At 39.5% G+C, this 21,168-nt stretch overlaps 2 protein-coding genes across 3 annotated transcripts in view; one reads left to right on the top strand and one right to left on the bottom strand.

The window, feature by feature from the left end:
* The window catches only part of METTL16 (methyltransferase 16, RNA N6-adenosine), a 70,802-nt gene that overhangs the window by 36,270 nt on the left and 13,364 nt on the right, over positions 1 to 21,168 (bottom strand). For both annotated transcript variants that reach the window (XM_055576914.1, XM_055576915.1), the window contains exons 3-5: positions 12,005 to 12,204; positions 5,406 to 5,546; positions 2,886 to 3,001 (exon numbers count right to left, since the gene is read on the bottom strand). In XM_055576914.1, the coding sequence (XP_055432889.1) occupies positions 2,886 to 3,001; positions 5,406 to 5,546; positions 12,005 to 12,204 (457 nt within the window). The remainder of the gene's footprint in view (positions 1 to 2,885; positions 3,002 to 5,405; positions 5,547 to 12,004; positions 12,205 to 21,168) is intronic.
* Positions 19,650 to 20,602, top strand: LOC129649474 (lysosomal-associated transmembrane protein 4B-like). Its single transcript, XM_055576917.1, has one exon. The coding sequence runs from the start codon at positions 19,708 to 19,710 to the stop codon at positions 20,386 to 20,388; it is 681 nt and encodes a 226-aa protein (XP_055432892.1). The 5' UTR covers positions 19,650 to 19,707; the 3' UTR covers positions 20,389 to 20,602.

Genomic DNA, 21,168 nt, shown 5'->3' with positions numbered 1-21,168 from the left:
GAAAATATTCTGCCCAAAGACTATAATAACATTGAATTTTGTTTTCTTCTAGTATGGTTTCACTTTTAAATTTTAAATATTTAATCCACTCCTACCTCACATCATATTTTTTAAAAAAATCCAAGTAGAAAGCAGCTTTAAATATAAATAGCTAAAACAATAAAACTTAGAAGAAAACATAGGAGTAAATATGATTCTTAGCTATGACACCAAAAGCATAAGCAACAACAAAAACCAGATAAAGTGGTAAAAGTAAAAAAAAAAAAAAAAGCAAAAACTTCCAAGCTGCAAAGGACATTGCCAAGAAAGTACAAAGACAACCCACAAAATGGGAGAGAATATTTGCAAATAACATACCTAATAAGGGGCTTCCCTGATAGCTCACTTGGTAAAGAATCCGCCTGCAATGCAGGAAACCCTGGTTCAATTCCTGGGTCGGGAAGATCTGCTGAAGAAGGTATAGGCTACCGACTCCAGTATTCTTGGGCTTCCCTTGTGGCTCAGGTGGTAAAGAATCTGCCTGCAATGTGGGAGACCTGGATTCGATCCCTGGGTTGGGATGATTCCCTGGAGAAGGGAAAGGCTATACCCACTCCAAGGGACTTGCATACAGAATAAAGAATTCTTAAAACAGTCAGAAGAAAAACAGCCCAATTCAACTGGGCAAAGGATCTGAACAGGCCTTTATCCAAAGAAGATACACAAATGATCAAAAAGTACATGAAAAGATGTTCAACATCATTAGCCATCAGGGATATGCACATTCAAACCACAATGAGCTACCACTCCATTCCTCCTAGGATAGCTGTAACCAAGAAGATAATAACAAGTGTTGACAAAGATGTGGACAAACTGGAAGTCCCACACACTAGTTATAATAAAAAATGGTGCAGCCACTGTGGAAAACATTCTGGCAGTTCCACAAACAATTAAACACACAGTTACCAGATGACCCAGTAATTCCACTCCTAGGTATATACCTAAGAGAAGTGAAAACATGTTCCTGCAAACACTTGTACAAGAATACTTGCAGCAGCTTTGTTCATAATAGCCAAAAAGTGCCTAAAACCCAAATGTCTGTTGATGAACAAATGGATTGATAAAAGGGGTATTTCCATACAATGGAGTATTTATTCGGCAATAGAAAGAAACTAATACATGGTACGATATGGGTGAACCCTGAAAACATACTATGTTCAGTGAAAGAAGTTAGCCACAAAAGACCACAGATTTTATAATTCCATTTTAGTGAAATGTTCAAAATAGCCAACTCCAGAAACAGAAAGTAGACTAGGACTAAGGGGGCTGCAAGGAAACCAAGAGTAACTGTTAATGGATGTGGGGCTTTTTTTTGGGGGGGGGATGATGAAAATGTTCTAAAATTAATTGGGTAATGGTTGCACAATTCTGTGAATATACTGCTGCTGCTGCTAAGTCGCTTCAGTCGTGTCCGACTCTGTGCAACCCCATAGACGGCAGCCCACCAGGCTCCCCTGTCCCTGGGAGTCTCCAGGCAAGAACACTGCAGTGGGTTGCCATTTCCTTCTCCAATGCATGAAAGTGAAAGTGAAGTCACTCAGTCGTCCGACTCTTAGCAACCCCATGGACTGCAGCCTACCAGCCTCCTCCATCCATAGGATTTTCCAGGCAAGAGTACTGGAGTGGGGTGCCACTGCCTTCTCTGGTGAATATACTAAAAATAATAAAATTCTACCCTTTAAATGGGTGAACTGATGGCATGAAAATTATATTTCAGTAAAGCTGATGTAAAAAGATATTTAATTCTGGTGCCAGTAATAGTCTATTTCTTCATCTGGAAGCTCGTTCTACAAGAACATTCACTTTGGAAAATCCAGCTTACACTTATGGCCTGTGTATTTTTACGTGTATATAGAACATCTCAATATTTTTCTTAAAAATGTACTCTAGTCACTGTTTTAGTTCTTAAATCTATCTGCATCAAGAGCCAAAATTTAATTTCCTAAATCCTGCTTTACTTCATGTTCCTATCTTATTGCTAACAAATTTCTGTCCACCTCACCCCCAACTCAAATTTGATCCATGTGGAATTTATTTTGTTATGAGGTATGTAAATGGTATTTTAGAGCATCTGAGTAATTCTAAAAATAATTTATTCTCTCAAAGTTTTAAGCATACACACCACCCCTTGTTTCCTCTAATATTTCTATTAACTTTTCTTTAGATGAGGAAAAATTAGGTTAAATCAATAATATTTTATTGATTTTCAACAGCTTAGTTATTTTCAGCCAATGTATGAGCTGTTTTAAGCCAATATATGAGCTGTTTTTAGCCATTTTCATGAGCAAATATATTTTATTTCATAAAATCAATATACTCATTTCAAGTTGGAACACTAAATCAGCCATTTGTTTACTATCAAATGATAGCTGGCTGTAAAAACAGTGATCTTTCCTCAGGTCAAAAGGCCCAATGCAGGAGTAGACTGTAACCTAAGTTGGTCCAATCAGAAGAAATCCAAATGTTCAACGGTTTGAGAAAGAAAAGAGCTCCCCTCTCACCCTCTCCCCCTCCCCATATATTACTCTGCCACAAGTAAACCAACTTTAGAACAGAACCAACCAAGGGTCAGATCAGAGCCAAAGGGAACTTGAAAAAAGTATCAGCCTTGATATTATGATGAACTCCTTGATCAACCTGTTCCTCAAGTTCATGCTATTGCTGGATTTTTCAGATACATAAGCCAATAAACCTTTTTGGAAAGTCAATCTGAATTAGATTTTCTGGTGCTTGATACCAGAAGCATCCTAACTGATACAGCTTCCAAAAGAAATGTTGCTCTTATCTTTGCAAACAAGGAAAACTTAGATAAATATTCAACTACTTTAAAGGAGAAGATATTTTACCTTGGCTTCCAACTGATTGGCAAAAAAGGGAGGGTTGCACATGCAAAAGTCATAGATTATCTCAGATTCTTCTTTAAGAGCATCCATCAGGAGTGTCTTCTGTGGTACTTTAACCACTAGGGGAAAAAAAAGAGAAACTTAACTACTATTAATACTGTGACAGTTTTCAAATATATCCACAAATTCTTCGACACTAGTCCCTTCAAGAGGTGGTGTTTGATTTCCCGCTCCCTGAATGCAGCTTCACTCAATGACTTGCTTTTATTGAGAAGAATATGATAAAAGTAAAAGGGTATCACTTCTGAGGCTAGGTCATAAGAAGCAATATGGCTTCCTCTTTGCCCTATCACTTAAACAACTTGCTCTATGAGAAGCCATGCTCCAAGGATGCTTAAGTAGCCCTGAGGAGAGATCCACATGGCAGTGAACTAAAGCTTCCTGCCTACAGCCATGTAAGTGAGCCATCTTGGAAGCAAATCTCTATCCCCAGGCTTTCATACTACGACCTCATGAAAGACTCTGAACCAGAACCACCTGGCTAGGCCACACCCAAATTCCTGACCCACATGAATAATGAGATAATAAATGTTTACTGCCTAAACTGCCAGATTTGGGGGTAATTTGTAATACAGGAATGGATAACTAAAAAACTCATTAATAATATATTAGGGGACTTCCTTAGTGGTCTAGTGGCTAAAACTCCATGCTCCCAATGACCATGGGCTCAGGTTCAATCTCTGGTCAGGGAACTAGATACCACATGCTGCAATGAACTGCAACTAAGAGTTCACATGCCATAACAGAAGACCCACATGCCACAACAAAGATGGAAGATCGAAAAAAAAAAAAAAAAAAAAATTGAAGATCCTGTGGGCTGTAGCTAAGACCCAGTGCAGTCAAATAAACAAACATTTAATATATGTATTACTATCTCCCCTTATGATATGTTTAACACTAGCAAGAAAAGCCAATTTCTTAGATAGCCAGTGTAAATTTGCTGCATGACTCAGGGAGCTCAAAATGGGGCTCTGTGACAAACTAGAGGGTGGGATGGAATAGGAGGGAGGTCCAAGAGAGAGGGGACATATGTTTACCTATGGCAGACTCATGTTGATATATGGCAGAAACCAACACAACACTGTAAGGCAATTATCCTTCAATTAAAAATAAATAACTTAAAAAAAAGAAAAGCCTATTTCTTCCAAAGAGAGACATAAAGTCTCTTTAATGCCAAAAAAAAAAAAAAAAAAGAACTGCCTTTTATGTAGACAATAAGCACAGAAATAAAAGTAAAAGCTCTACTTGGATACACTGTTTAAGTTAGGGCACCCCATCAGTCTCTTACGGTACTTATATAACTTAAAGGGGCTTCCCCAGTGGCTCAGTGGTTAAGAATCTGCCTGCAATACAGCAAACACAGGAGACAAGGGTTCGACCCCTGGGTCGGGAAGATCTCCTGAGTGAAGAAATGGCAACCCAATCCAATATTTTGGTCAGGATAATCCTATGGAGCCTGGCTGGCTATAGTTGGTGGGGTCGCAGAGTCGGAAATGACTGAGCGACTTAGCACAAAGGAGATTTAACTATTTGTAGCACAGTTCCATATACTGAAATAAAAAAGATAGTACAGTTTAATCAACAGCGGGATTTTCTTCCGTTTAAAATCTTGGTAACTAGGTTACTTCATATACAGTTGGTTCTCATTAGCAGTAAAGTCACCACAAACACTGAATTAGTGAATACTGAACCACTGACTCCTAAGAGAAATACAGGGTTAGGTAGCTTCAAGCCTCTGATTACATTTTCATCACCCAATCAATATATATCCTATTTTATGTATCTCTGTTTAAAGACACCTTATTTAATACACACTACTGTCTCATCAACATTGAACTCATGGCCAACAGTACTATAGTATGTCTGAAGAAAACTTATCTGACACATGTATTTTCTGTAAGGCACATCACAGCCTTCTTGTACTTAGGAACACTAGTACTCAAGTACTATGTTTAGGGGCCATTAAAAATAGCAAAATCACCAAGAAAAAGCACAGAATTGCAACAACAAAAAAAGTGGTACTAAATAGACCATGAAAAGAACACTTGTTTACAGTGTAAGAGTTGAAAGGAGACAGCAGGGAAAAGAAAAAGAAAAAGAAAAGATGGCAGGGAACATACACACTGGGTGATTCAAATTTTTTCCCATTTTGCACATGTCTGTGAATGACCACAAAAGAACCACAAGTATTGATTTGGGGGCTAAAAATAGCCATATGTAAGCCAACTTTAGCAAGTAGGCAAATTCACAAACACAGAATCCACAAAGTATGAGGATCGGCTGCATTCACTCTGTTTCTGAGTTGATTCTGATAACAAAGCAGCAAACCCAATTACAACTGTACCAAATTTTTAAAAATTACCAAAGGCTGTATGTTAAAGCAAAAGATAATGAGATGTGTTAAATTAGAAAAACAGGTTAACAAACAAAACTTGAAAGGAATATTGATTTTGCAGAGCTAACCTTTAATAAGATCAGACAAGTTATTCTGCTCCACATTCTTCTTCGCGTAGTTGAAGCACATATCATCTACTTCTGTTGCAAGGAAATACCAGCCGTTTAAGGTTGTTCCAAGTAAAGGATAGATGCAGGATGCCCCAGTACCTAGTGAAATAAGAATTCAAAACACATTACACACACCTGAGCAGAAGGTGAGAACAATCAGCAAAAACACCATTCTTCTTTTCTTAGAATTCTTATAGCCTTAACAGCTTAAAACAACAAGCTGGTACTGATTATACACACATTGCAGCTACTGATTTCATGTATGTTAGTCTTACGTCATAATTAGTTTCACATTTCCTGGAGGAGAGAAACCTTCCTGCACTCATTGTATGCTATATGCAAAATGAAGTATGGCTGGTGATCAAGAAATACAAGACTGACTAACTGAAAACTGCCAAAACAATCTACTTTATAAAAAGTCTTCATTTTAAATCTCTCATGAAACTTAATTTTCTTGAAAGAAATCAATGTAATTTGTTAAAACAGCACAGGAATATCTTACATAGATCAACGTACCCATCCCATTCTACAGAAACAGGAAAAAATACAGAGAGTATAAGATTTTTATAATATTCAATCACTCAATTTCCCACATATCTATCTGTAAGTTGTTACTTGAAGGAAACCAGAAGTAAAAAGGATTTATTTCTCAGATGTGGAAGCATGGAAAAACATTTGATCCAGGTTCAAAACATCAGTCATAAACTGGTCCCACCACAGTTTCAAGGGAGACCTTCAAAGGCAAATGCTCCTGGCAAATCTCTCTCTGACAATTAGGGTTTGGTCCTAAACTTGCATGTAGAACCTCTAACCATAGATTGGACAAGCATATACTAACCTCCAATAATTGCCACTCACTGATATTGGCCAATGAGTTCCTAAAGAATATATTCAAGAGAAGAAAAGCCGGTGTTTTTCTCAGAGGCTCACAGTAGTCAGCCCACTTTCCAGGACCACATTTTGGTGCCAGTCTAGCCTTAGGGAAGAACTAGAGGCCAGAGAAATGCCTAACCCGGAGGAAAGCGAGGATCCCCTTACTGCTTCCTTATTAAGTACTCAGAACAGGCTAGTAAAAGACACGACAATGACTGATGGCTGGAACATTTAAGATCTTTTGACAGTCACAGTGATGCTACATTTATTGTCATGTTTACTAACAACATCCTGGCCCTGATGCTACTGGGCAAACATCTCTGGGGGATGTGAGAGGTTGTAAGGGAAGGACTGGTAAAAGGTACTCAAGCCCCTCTCAGAATCCACAATTATGGAGACCCAGCTAGTCATTCTGGAAAGATAGTCACTCAAATAAGGAAATTAAGGAAATTTAAGTAGCACTTCCAGCTCTGTAGGAAAAAAAAAACAACTCAGAGCAGATTCCAGGCCCTTGAGTCTCTACACAACGGCTCCCTCTCTTCGTACTTCAACTTCATTTAAAAGCGAAAAGAAAAACATCTCCCTTCAGCTGTCCAAAGATAAGGTGCCATCAGGGTAATAAACAAAGGTGAAAGACCTGCCCTCTGCCAAAAAAATCAAGTTTCTCAATTCTTAAGACCAGAAGACTTGCATTCTAACATTCTAATCCCCTCAGAAAGCTGAATGACATTTTTAAATAGGTCATGTATGGATGTGAGAGTTGGACTGTGAAGAAGGCTGAGTGCCAAAGAATTGATGCCTTTGAACTGTGGTGTTGGAGAAGACTCTTGAGAGTCCCTTGGACTGCAAGGAGATCCAACCAGTCCATTCTGAAGGAGATCAGCCCTGGGATTTCTTTGGAGGGAATGATGCTAAAGCTGAAACTCCAGTACTTTGGCCACCTCATGCGAAGAGTTGACTCATTGGAAAAGACTCTGATGCTGGGAGGGACTGGGGGCAGGAGGAGAAGGGGACAACAGAGGATGAGATGGCTGGATGGCATCACTGACTCAATGGACGTGAGTCTGAGTGAACTCCGGGAGTTGGTGATGGACAGGGAGGCCTGGCGTGCTGCAATTCATGGGGTCGCGAAGAGTCGGACATGACTGAGCGACTGAACTGAACTGAACTGAATAATCCTTACAATGATAAATAAAAATGGAAAGTGTATAACTATAGAATTAGAGCAAACTAATGGAGTCTGGGGGAAGAATTTATATAAAACCCTAATTAGAATGAATGTGATTTCAGCGAGAGTGCCCCTTGTGAAGAGCTAAAATCCATTAACCTCCTATATCCCCAAGTGCTATTTTAGAGGGTTTGGGGCATAATTAAAATAAATTAGTACTAAACAGGCTCTCAAGCTTTTTAAGCTTTTTATAACCCATTAGCCAATCTTCTGCGAGAAACATAAAAGAAACTTTTTTTAAACCCCATTATTTTTACCTAGTGCTTAGTTCATATCATGTGTTCAGAATTTTGAATGTTGAAAGAACGATGTATTTATCCATTAACATTCAACAAATCATTTACTGGGCACCTGCTGCTAAGTTGCTTCAGTCACGTCCGACTCTGTGCGACCCCATAGACAGCAGCCCACCAGGCTCTCCTGTCCCTGGGATTCTCCAGGCAAGAACACTGGAGTGGGTTGCCATTTCCTTTTCCAATGCATGAAAGTGAAAAGTGAAAATGAAGTCGCTCTGTTGTGCCCGACTGTTAGCAACCCCATGGACTGAAGCCTACCAGGCTCCTCCGTCCATGGGATTTTCCAGGCAAGAGTACTGGAGTGGGGTCCCATTGTTTGCCAAAAACTTTGCTAAGACTTTGAATGTTAAAGTATTAATAACAGATTTGGTACTTTGCAATTGGGTGGCAGAGAAAAACATTAATCAATCAGACAAGTGAATGTGGTTTTTAAAAAATTCCATGAAGGAAAATACACAGTTTTCTTAAGTTCATATTCAAGGAACGTTATCATATCTTATGCTGGAAAGTCAGAGGCTTTCTTACAAAATAAGGCTTGAGTTAACAGTTCAGTTCAGTCGCTCAGTCGTGTCTGACTCTTTGCGACCCCATGAACTGCAGCGTGCCAGGCTTCTCTGTCCATCACCAACTCCTGGAGTTTACTCAAACTCATGTCCACTGAGTCAGTGATGCCATCCAACCATCTCATCCTCTGTCGTCCCCTTCTCCTGTCTTCAATCCTTCCCAGCATCAGGGTTTTTTCTAATGAGTCAGTTCTTCGCATTAGGTGGCCAAAGTATTGGAGTTTCAGCTTCAGCATCAGTCCTTCCAATGAATATTCAGGACTGATTTCCTTCAGGATTGACTGGTTGGATTGCCTTGCAGCCCAGGGGACTCTTGAGAGTCTTCTCCAACACCACAGTTCAAAAGCATCAATTCTTAAGCGCTCAGCTTTCCTTACAGTCCAACTCTCACATCCATACATTACTACTGCAAAAAACATAGCTTTGAATAGACAGATCTTTTTTGGCAAAGTAATGTCTCTCTGCTTTTTAACATGCTGCTAGGTTGGTCATAACTTTCCTTCCAAGGAGCAAGCGTCTTAATTTCATGGCTGTAGTCACCATCTGCAGTGATTTTGGAGCTCACTGTTTCCCCAACTATTTGCCATGAAGTGATGGGACCAGATGCCATGACCTTAGTTTTCTGAAATGTTGAGTTTTAAGCCAACTTTTTCACTCTCCTCTTTCACTTTCATCAAGAGGCTCTTTAGTTCTTCTTCCCTTTCTGCCGCAAGGGTGGTGTCATCTGCATATCTGAGGTTATTGATATTTCTCCCGGCAGTCTTGATTCCCGCTTGTGCTTCTTCCAGCCCAGCATTTCTCATGATGTACTCTGCATGTAAATTAAATAAGCAGGGTGACAATATACAGCCTTGATGAACTCCTTTCCCGATTTGGAACACGTCTGTTGTTCCATGTCTAGTTCTAACTGTTGTTTCTTAACATGCATACAGATTTCTCAGAGGCAGGTCAGGTGGTCTGGAATTCCCATCTCTTTCAGAATTTTCCACAGTTTGTTGTGATCCACACAGTCAAAGGCTTTGGCATAGTCAATAAAGCAGGAGTAGATTTTTTTCTGGAACTCTCTTGCTTTTTCCATGATCCAACAGATTTTGGCAATCTGATCTCTGGTTCCTCTGCCTTTTCTAAATCCAGCTTGAACATCTGGAAGTTCATGGTTCACGTACTGCTAAAGCATGGCTTGGAGAATTTTGAGCATTACTTTGCTAGCGTGTGAGATAAGTGCAATTGTGCAGTAGTTTGAACATTCTTTGGCATTGCCTTTCTTTGGGATTAGAATGAAAACTGACCTTTTCCAGTCCAGTAGCCACTGCTGAGTTTTCCAAATTTGCTGGCATATTGAGTGCAGCACTTTCACAGCATCATCTTTTAGGATTTGAAATGGCTCAACTGGAATTCTATCATCTCCACTAGCTTTGTTAGTAGTGATGCTTCCTAAGGCCCACTTAACTTTGCATCCCAGGATGTCTGGCTCTAGGTGAATGATCACACCGTTGTGATTATCTGGGTCGTGAAGATCTTTTTTGTACAGTTCTTCTGTGTATTCTTGCCACCTCTTCTTAATATCTTCTGCTTCTGTTAGGTCCATACCATTTCTGTCCTTTATTGTGTCCATCTTTGCATGAAATGTTCCCTTGGTAGCACTAATTTTCTCGAAGAGACCTCTAGTCTTTCCCATTCTATTGTTTTCCTCTATTTCTTTGCATTGATCACTGAGGTAGGCTTTCTTATCTCTCCTTGCTATTCTTTGGAACTCTGCATTCAAATGGGTATATCTTTCCTTGTCTCCTTTGCCTTTCGCTTCTCTTCTTTTCACAGCTATTTGTAAGGCCTCCTCAGACAACCATTTTGCCTTTTTGCATTTCTTTTTCTTGGGGATGGTCTTGACAAGTACAAGTATGGGGAAGAGTTCGCAAGTACAGTACAAATGAGAAATAATGAGGTGAAGGTGGGAAAGTCCAGGCAGGGGGAACAAGTACATAGAATCATAATGTCTGATTAGAAGAACTAAAGACAACTGTAGAAACCCCCAAAAAAGGAAAAAGAATATAAGGCAAGGGTTAGAGAGACCTAGAGGGCAAGAACCAGACAATGAAAATTCTAATAGACCTACTAAAGGTTTTGGGTGTTTATCAGAGAAGCAAGAGAAAGTCATTAAAATGGTAAACGTAATAATTAGACACAGGTTTATACACACTTTCTGGAATGGAGAGGCAACAGAGCAGATGACAACAGAGTAGTTGAGAAGCTATTTTGTAGACAGGGAGACATGATGGTGACTCGAGCTGAGATGGTGGCAACTGAAATGGAGAAAAGTAGATGATTTAAGAAATATTTAAGAAAGGAAAACTATTTTAGGGTAAAAGGTGACAGACACGGTCAGTGAGAATGGAGAGAAGCAAAAATCAAGGATGACAGGGTGGACTGTGAGGGAGTTGCTGAAACAAGGAACAAAGGAAGAGGACCTGGATTAGGAAGGGCGAGTCTGAGTTTGGTCTTGGACATTGCAAAATCTGAGATGTCTTTGATATATCCAAGTTTCCTGTATATTTTGGACCAGAGTTCAAGAAAAGTAATCTGAATTGGAGAAATAAACAATCTGTAGGTTATCTGCATGGAGGTAGAAAATAAAGTCGTAGACATGGACAAAATTGCCTAGAGGTAGAATGCCAAATAGGAAAAGCATTAAGACTGAGCTTCAGAAATTCTCAATATTTAATAGCCAGATACAAGAAAGGAAGCCTGAAAAGGGGAGAAGAGTGACTAAAAATGAAAAGGTAAAACCAGAGTCTGGTGTCATGGAAGCTAACGGAGGAGAGTGCATTTAAAAGAGAAAGGAGAGGTAGGTAAATGCTGCTGGAAAGGTCATGTACTATGAGCCTTGAAAATGTCAAACATTTACTATCACCTAGAAACTGTCTCCTATTAAGTATATTTAGAAATAGAGTTTTTAATTCTTCATTCTTTCTATAAAGAATTAATAAAGTCCAACAGATTAACAAATTTTAAACTGTATCAAAATGAAAACACTGGCTATGACTGACATACATTTATAATTGCAAAACACACCTTAGCTTCATTTCCTTCTGTTTCTCTACTTATTTCCTCAAATGAATCAAACAGGACAGTCTTCTCCATTGTAGAAGTTTACAATTAAGTGAACATCTTATAGCCTTTTTCCTTCCTTTTAATTTTGGATTAAATACTCTACGAATCTAAGAGATTTCTAAAAGTATTCAGGCCCACATGATCTTTTATTAAATGGCCATCACCACAACATCCCAATATGGGGACTTCTGTACTAACACCAAATAATTCAGAGTAAAAATAGTGCCCAACAGACACAGATGTAAACACAGTGATCTGAAAAGCTAAGAAAACAGGACTCTCTTACCCCCTTGCGCCATTTGGGGTTGACAATCCCTTCTCAGAGAGACTGACAGCAGAAAAGCCCAGGTGTACCAAAAAAGAACAATGATATCTGTAGCCAGTTTCTTTTACACAACAAATACCCAGGAGTTTTTAAAGAACTTGCAAAGACTTTGCAAAATTTATGAAACTTAACACTTAGCCAAGGAAGAATTTTAAACCATGTACCTATGTCAATTCCTCTTCGGAGGGTACTTTTGTCAGAGTTCTGATGACCGATCAGATCTTCTACCCAATGAATATAGTTGAGTCTCAAGGGAACTGTAGGAATCAGTCTCTCCAGAGGAATATCGATAGAAAGTCCAAAATCTTCCCTTAGCAGAGTACAAGTCAGAGCTCTGACTGCTTCGGGGTCTTTAAAATTAAGACTGAAAGGTGGAGAAAAAGAAGTAAAACTGATTAGTAAGATGCGCTATGTTGCAAAAGCTCTATGGCAACCGGGCAGTACCAAACACCCATTTGAATTTCCTAGGAGATCACGCAGAAATAGTTATGCAGGAGCATTCAGGGCAGTGGCAAACACACATGGGCGTGAAACAGTCACAGTATATGAGAGGCAGCATAAATTTCCTCCAAAAATACTGCATCCTCATACATGAAGCATACAGGACCAGAGACCTCAGTTCTAGTTCCTGCAGAGTTGTCTCCTTACTCAAGTTATGTAACTTTGGACAAGTTATTTAGCCTCTATGAGGCCATTTTCTCCACTGTAAAATGGGGATAATAATACCTACACGTAGAGCTGCTGTGATAATCTGTGAAATGTACTAGCATAATGCCTACATGCTGGCTATTTTTACTATCACCAATTAACATGATTTGATAGTAGCATTCTTGGAAAATCATACTTAAAAGTGGAAAGAAACCAGTATAAGATGTTTAATAATGAAAACAGGTTAACATATTTAAATACAATAAATATTACAAATATTAAATTTTAAATGTGACTAATTTTAGCAGGCTTCCTGAGTAGTAATTTACATACTATAAATTCACCTATAAAGACACAATCGTTTCTTGTGTATTCACGGAGTCATGCAACCATCACCACAATCCAATCCCATCACCCTCAAAAAAAACCCTGTACCCATTTGCAAGTCTTTCCTCATTTCTGCCCTCAGCTCTGGGCAACCACTAATGTAACTGTCTCCAGAGATTTGCCTTTTGTGAACATTTCACACAAATGAATCATAAACATGTGGTCTTTACATCTGGATTCTTTCACTTAGCACAATGTTTGTGAGGTTTATCCATGGTGTAGCATGTATCAGTACTTCATTTCTTTTTATGGCCAAATAATACTCCATTGTATGGACGACCACACTGCAGTTTATGTACTGGATGAATAAGTACATTGGCATTTTGTTTACCCACTTACCACTTGATGGCCATTTGGACTGTTTCTATTTTTTTGGCTGTCATGAACAATGCCGCTAATAAACATCCACATACAAGCCTTCACACAGATGGGTTATTATTTCTCTTGAGTAGATAGGTAGGAATATGTCATATGACATAGTTACATTTAACTTAAGAACTGGTGTCAATGTAACTATTTTGAGAGGCAGGAAAAGTGTTAGATGAAGAAGTAACTTTGCAGCAACAAAATGCTGGAACGAAATCAGGAGGATAAATAACTTCAAAAGTGATTGACTTTACATTAGGTGGGGATTTATGATCTTTTAAAGACAAGTTTCCATAAAACAGCGGGAGTGGAAGTTTGCTGCATAAATATATGCTAGCAATAAAAAGTCTCATTAAAATATGTTAAGCCTATTTAACGGGATATTAATGAGGTCTACTCCTAGGCATCAGAGGTAGATATATATTAATTTTGTCAATTGTGGAGGCTGATAACAGAGAGTTAATCCACAGGCAAGCAACCATGAACACAGTTTTGCTTCACTCAATAGCACAGCAATTGCCTCAATTTTCACATTAAAAAATAAAAAAGAAGCCTAACACTGCCTTTGTATTCCTTCCTTAATGAAAAGCAGTACAAAAGCAGGTTCAACAAGACAAATTATGTAGCAAAAAAATAAGTAAATCTATAAAAACTTAATTTTTAATTCTAACAAGACTATCCTATTTTACTCCTTTGAAATCAGTCAAGTGTTTGAAAAAGATGGGCCAACTCCACTTCAGCCTTTGACTGTGTGGATCACGATAAACTGTGGAAAATTCTGAAAGAGATGGGAATACCAGACCACCTGACATGCCTCTTGAGAAACCTGTATGCAGGTCAGGAAGCAATAGTTAGAACTTGACATGGAACAACAGACTGGTTCCAAATCGGGAAAGGAGTACGTCAAGGCTGTATATTGTCACCCTGCTTATTTAACTTATATGCAGAGTACATCATGAGAGATGCTGGGCTTAAAGAAGCACAAGCTGGAATCAAGACTGCCGGGAGAAATATCAATAACCTCAGATATGCAGATGATACCACCCTTGAGGCAGAAAGGGAAGAACTAAAGAGCCTCTTGATGAAAATGATAGAAGAGAGTGAAAAAGTTGGCTTAAAGCTCAACATTTAGAAAACTAAGATCATGGCATCCGGCCCTGTCACTTCATGGCAAATAGATGGGGAAACAGTGGCTGACTTTATTTTTTGGGGCTCCAACTCACTGCAGATGGTGATTCCAGCCATGAAATTAAAAGACGCTTACTCCTTGGAAGGAAAGTTATGACCAACCTAGACAGCATATTAAAAAGCAGAGACATTACTTTGCCAACAAAGGTCCGTCTAGTCAAGGCTATGGTTTTTCCAGGAGTCATGTATGGATGTGAGAGTTGGACTATAAAGAAAGCTGAGTGCAGAAGAATTGATGCTTTTGAACTGTGGTGTTGGAGAAGACTCTTGAGAGTCCCTTGGACTGCAAGGAGATCCAACCAGTCCATCCTAAAGGAGATCAGTCCTGGGTGTTCATTGGAAGGACTGTTGTTGAAGCTGAAACTCCAATACTCTGGCCACCTCATGCGAAGAGCTGACTCATCTAAAAAGACCCTGATGCTGGGAAAGATCGAGGGCAGGAGGAGAAGGGGACAACAGAGGATGAGATGGTTGGATGGCATCACCAACTCAATGGACATGAGTTTGGGTGAACTCCAGGAGTTGGTGATGGACAGGGAGCCGTGGCGTGCTGCAGTTCAAGGAGTCACAAAGAGTCGGACACAACTGAGCAACTGAACTGAACTGAACTCCACTTCCTTCAATGACATAGTGACGACAGTCAATTTTTACACATGGAAAGAAGTTCACATCAGAGCACCATACTAAAAACATTCAAATAAGTTCACGTTCTTTATTCTACAACAGCAGCCCCATCTATCACTAATCTAGCCCAATCACTGCTAGACACACAAAAGGAATATAAACCCATTCTGATGTCTATGTCCAAGCCTTACAACCTGAAATGCAAAATTTCAGAATTTTTCTATTGAAGTAAGAATAATCTAGATACCTTATAAAATAAATGATGAAAAGTATTCTCTAAGAGCAGTACCTACTGACAGAATCACTAACGTTTCTCAATGTTATTATGCACTGGCATTTTGAATAAAATTGTGAAAATCAGGAACTGCAAACTCAAATATTTACCAGCTACTACTCAAAATGCCAATCCTTGACAAGATATGTCCTTGTGCCAGAATGTAAATCAACGCAGCGAGGAGAGTCACGTACAAAGACATGTCTGCTGAACCACACCGGTGGCACAGGTCCTCGCCTCGGTGGTCAGCAACAAATAGTCTGTGGTGGAGCGGCCAGGCCAGTGGCTGCACTAGCGGCACTAAAGCAGATGCACCAACCACCAGCTCAAAGGGGAGGCCACCAGGCACTTCCAGGAAATCAACAGCAAGTGGGTTTGCCAGCCCACCTTTGCCAAATCTCTAACATTTTCAAATGAAACCCGGAACCTGTACCTTTATATGAAATTTTTGATTCTTAAAATCTACATGGACAATAAATAACTGCAAGTCTCATACAATTCACAGGCTGAAAGGTGGCAATCTCTAGTGTAGAAAGTGGAATAACCGAGTTGGGTACTTGGCTACTCTGCACTTTTAAAGTAGTATAATAGTGTTTCACTCTTTTTAAATACTACTTTGCTCAACTGAGTTATATAGACCAGGTCAGAATTTTTTGTTTTTTTTAATTTTTCATTTTTTTAGGTCAGAATTGAGAGGTTGTGATTACTTCATTCCTTTATTTATTCAACAGATATTATATGTCAGCTATGTGCTGGCCATTATGCAAAATACTGGAGATGTTGCAGTACACAAATACAATCTCTCCCTTCATGAAGCTGACAGTCTAGTAGATATTAATTCCCAGAATCATTCAAATATACCTAAAATTGTCACTGTGAGGAATACTATAAAAGTATAGGTACACTGTGCTATGAAACATACATACTAAGTGGAACTGCCTTGGGAAGGTCAAAGAAGGCTTCCCTGAGGACTAAAAGTAGAATGAAAATTTAACAAAGCAAAGAACTGAGAGAAGGGAACGTGGATGGCATTTTAGGGTCCTAAGTAAAGAGAAGAGCAAGTACAAAGATCCTGAGGCAGGACAGAACTTACAGGGCATCCCTGGTACCGAGAGACAGCCACTGTGTCTAACATGCAGAAATCAAGGTAAGCACACATGGTTTAAAATGAGGCTGGAGAGGAAGAGAGAAGCTGGATTACGGAGGACCTTATAATTATGGTAACCATATAATTTTATCAATTAATTCAGGACTCCTCTGAAAGTGAAAGACCTATTAATCACATCAGGATAATTATAATCTATGTTAAGGAGTTAGGTCTAGTATGGAATAAAGATGGACCAAGTGGAAACAAAGATGCCAATTAGAGAGCTACTGCCTAAAAGGCTGGACAATGGCAGCAGTGGTAAAGACAGGGAAAAGTGACAGCAATTTAGACACATTTACGAAAGAAAATTTACAAGATTTGCTGATGGACCGACATGCAAAGTGAGGGAGGGTGTGTTTACAGGTGTCTCCTGGGTTCTGGCTTGCTCAACAGGACAGACAGTACCTTTTGCTGAATCTGGTAACTCTGGCAGAGAACCATTTTTGAGGATTTATACCATATTTGAGAGCCGTGTTTGAGACACCCGAGTGCAGATATTGAGTAAACATAATCTCTAGGTATAGAACTCAGAAAACTGGTCTGCACAAACAAATGAGACCCCAGCACAGGTGACAGTGTCTATGGAGAAAACACCAAGTGAGAGGAAAAGAGCTTCCCACTAAGCCTAGAAGAGTCCTTTAATGGCTGTATGCACAAATGTTACAGAGGAAGCTACGTCAGGAAACAGAGGGCGGAAGAAGGAAAACCAGGAGAGTGTAATGCGATACCAATGACACCAAGGGAAGAAGGTGTCCACGAAGGGTAAGAGTGTCAGCAGAGAAAACTGCTTCTCAGAAGTCAACTGAAAACTGAAACTGGATTTAGTAATGTGACACCTTTTCAAGAGCTGCTTTTGGAGTGGTGGAATTTAGAATCTACCATGAAATGTGCAAAAGATTAAGTATGGTATGAAAAAAATAGACTGGAAAAACAGATAATTCTTCAAGAAGGTGAGTTATGCAAGGGAGAGAGGGGGCAGAGTGACAGATCTGATGGAGAGGTTTCTTTATTAATTTTTTAATGGAAGACTTAAACATGTTTAAAAGTCAATGGAAAGTCACACAGGCCACATACTCTGATTTGATTTATAAGAAACATCCAAAATAGGCAAAGTTTTAGAAACAGAAAGCAGACTAGTGGTTTCTAGGGGTTGAGGAGACAGAGTAGTGGGGAATGACTGCTCAATGTGTTACCGGGTTTCTTTTGGGGGTGATGAAAATGTTCTGGAATTAGACAGTGGTGATGTCTGCACAACCTGTGAACCTAGTAAGAACTGAATTGTACACTTTAAAATGAAGATTTTATGATATGTGAATTATATCTCAATTTTTTTAAAACTCAAAAGGAGTTAGTTGATAAGACTTTAAGTAAAGGAATTTACTGGACTATGTAAGGTTCTTGAGATGAGGGAGGGTAGGGAAGCCAAAGTTCACATGGCGAATGTAATTGAATTAGAATATAATAATAACAGTTATAAAAATAATAACAGGCTGTCAAACGAAATAAAAGCCAAAAATGTATGGCCTTTTGTTGAGTTTCCACCAACTCATACCTACCCGCAACTAAATTTAAGAATTTTTTTTAACTTATCACACCTATGGTCAAATAAGCAACGAGACAGTAATATCATATAAAAACAAAGATTCTGGAGCAGTTGTAAATGACCTTCACTATTAACCCTTTATTAGCCAAAGAACCAAACTCCTACTTACAAAATAGTAAGAGACTACCTTGATCAATCAAGTTGATCTTTTAAATGCGTATTCCTATTTTAGCTGACGAGCAAATGACAGGGAAGAAAAACTTAGTCATCCAAACTCTCATTTGCTCTTTTCAAGTACAGTTAAGAGTACTCCAGTTTTTCTAGCTAAGGCCAGTGACTTACCCTAAATTTGGTGAAATGTGAAAAAAAAAAAAAAAAAAAGTCCAAGAGTAAGGGAAACAGTTAAATATAATTAAGTTTTACAGAAAAATTAGGAACAACCTGAAAGTAGTCAACAGAAATGCATCCACACAAGAGAACACTTTTCAGTCGTGAAAAGCAGTAAGACTGGGCTGATCCACAGGCTTGTATGAGGAGGGTTCTTTAATGTATTAAACTAACAACAACAAAAACAAAACCCCAAGTTTGGGAAAAAGCATGTGTGTACATTATAATCACATTCTTGTAAAAATAAAAATAAGACAAAAAGACCCTCTATATGAATACACACAGAAAACAATCTGGAAGGGTGAGAACCACCTCTGGATGTGGACATGCTCATATTTTTGTATTATCTGCATATATGTTACACAACATCACCTTCAGAACAACAGAAAGTGTTTTGTAACTAAATGGAAAATGCTCAAGTCAAGTGGGGCTTAAAAAAAAGTCCTTTGGTTATACCTGTATCAAAATCACAGCCACAAAAATTACCATATATTAGTAAGTCAGGGCTTAGAAAGGAAAAAACAAAGTAATTTGATCTCTAGGGTGGAAGAACTTTTTTTGACCTTTTTTCTTTTATGTATGCAACATTACCACTATAAATGTAGGTAAGAAGGATATATTTCCATAATTTCCCCATTAATGTAATGGGAACTGTTTGTATAATATATAAATGTTTGTATAATAATAGTTTTGAAAATATCTTTTTCAAAAAAGGAAAACAGATCCTTGGTTCCAGAGTACCTGTTTTCTGTGAAAGTGGGCCAATTCTTTCGGAGACCAAACCAGAGTATTTCCCACACTGACAGCAATCACCAAGAGATAGTTGTACAGCTTGAGCATTAATTACATGGCTTCATGAAACACTTGGAGCAAGAGAAACAGCAGTGTAATTAATATTTTCTTAGTGCCTTCAAACAGAGTTGTTTATATAAACAATTCTCATTATTTAAAAAAATGTATTTACTTTGATGGGATAGAACATATAACTTATTAATAAGGAACTACATCCTAATCACCAAAAAGTATAAGACATCAAGCAAAAGCTAGTCTAATTGAAGAAAATAAAAATCAATGGCCCCGTAGCCCTCGGAGCTCAGGGTCCGGCCGAGGTTCCAGATGCAAGCTCTTCGCGGGGAGAGGCACGGGGCCCGGGACGGTGGTCGGCGGACGGGGGCCGGGAAGAGGGAGCGAGGGTAGCCGGGGACAGATGGGCCTGCGACAGCCGCGCGGTGCGCAGGCCCGACTGCCGAAGCTCCTGCGAACTTGGGCGCAGAGTCGCGCCACCGCGCCCGCGGCCCAAGCGATGAAGATGGTGGCCCCCTGGACGCGGTTCTACTCCAACAGCTGCTGCCTCTGCTGCCATGTCCGCACCGGCACCATCCTGCTCGACATCTGGTACCTGATCCTCAATGCCGTGGTACTGCTGATTCTGTTGAGCGCCCTGGCTGATCCAGATCATTACCACTTTTCAAGTTCTGAACTCGGGGGTGACTTTGAGTTCATGGATGATGCCAACATGTGCATTGCCATTGTGATTTCTGTTCTCATGATCCTTATCTGTGCCATGGCTACATACGGCGCATACAAGCAACGCACAGCCTGGATCATCCCATTCTTCTGCTACCAGATCTTTGATTTTGCCCTGAACACCTTGGTTGCCGTCACCGTACTTGTTTATCCAAACTCCATCCAGGAATACATACGACAGCTGCCTCCTGATTTTCCTTACAAAGATGATATCATGTCAGTGAATCCTACCTGTTTGGTCCTCATTATTCTTCTGTTCATCAGCATTATCTTGGCTTTTAAGGGTTACTTGATTAGCTGTGTTTGTAACTGCTACCGATATATCAATGGCAGGAACTCCTCTGATGTCCTGGTTTATGTTACCGGCAACGACACTACGGTGCTGTTACCCCCGTACGATGACGCCACTGTGAACAGCGCCACCAAGGAGCCGCCGCCCCCGTACGTGTCTGCCTGAGCCTGGAAGTCGGGCGGAGCAAGAGCAACAGCCAGACTTGTCATTCATCAGAGCAATAGTTCTTTAATTTTTCTTCTGAGATGAGCTCTCTGAGCTTATTTGTCGCAGAAATGCTACAGTTTAAAATTTTAGATGTTAAGTTGAAACTCTGTAGTTTGAAACCTATGCTTTAGCTGGAGCACCTGGCTAGAATAGCTGTAGAAATTCTCTCTGTGGGGTGGGGTGGGGTGGGCTCCCCTAGTTTTCCCTCGGCGTTGGAACTTCCCAACAACCCGGATGAATCTTGAGTCCGAGACGTCTGTTGTACATGCTGAGCCCCAGAGTCGAAGACTTTCCAACGCTTTTCTCTTCACTCCCTCTTTCTCTTTTGAACGTGTATAATCAAGTCAAAATTAGACAATGCTTTTCCTTGGCCATTCCAATTTATAGAAGAAACCCTTAGGAGAACAGGAATGTTATTTGTGTAAGGCGTCTATATAAATACATAAATAAAACAAGAATTTCCTTAAAAAAAAAAAATCAATGAAGAGCTGATTCTCAGACTTTGTTAGCCACACGAGTGGTTGTTTACTTACTTCTAAGAAAATACAGACACTAATCTGAGGGTTGAAAATCTTTTTGTAGGACAGAAGTGAAGTCATCTGACTTCTCTAGTTAATTATCTAGGTCACTTTAGTACCCTGGGACATTCAAAATTCCTGAACACAGGCAAGATCTTTTTTCATTCTCATTTCTGAGAGCACAGGGAGGCACAGGGACTAAAATTAGCTTTCATGTGGA

The sequence above is a fragment of the Bubalus kerabau genome, chromosome 4 (assembly GCF_029407905.1).
Source record: "Bubalus kerabau isolate K-KA32 ecotype Philippines breed swamp buffalo chromosome 4, PCC_UOA_SB_1v2, whole genome shotgun sequence".
Taxonomy (NCBI): Eukaryota; Metazoa; Chordata; class Mammalia; order Artiodactyla; family Bovidae; genus Bubalus; species Bubalus kerabau.
The sequence above is the reverse complement of the archived record's forward strand: the minus strand, read 5'-3'. Positions and strand labels throughout refer to the sequence as shown.

Bases quoted from the DNA above. Each gene is read 5' to 3' on its own strand.
- LOC129649474 (XM_055576917.1), top strand. From the start codon at position 19,708: ATGAAGATGGTGGCCCCCTGGACGCGGTTCTACTCCAACAGCTGCTGC.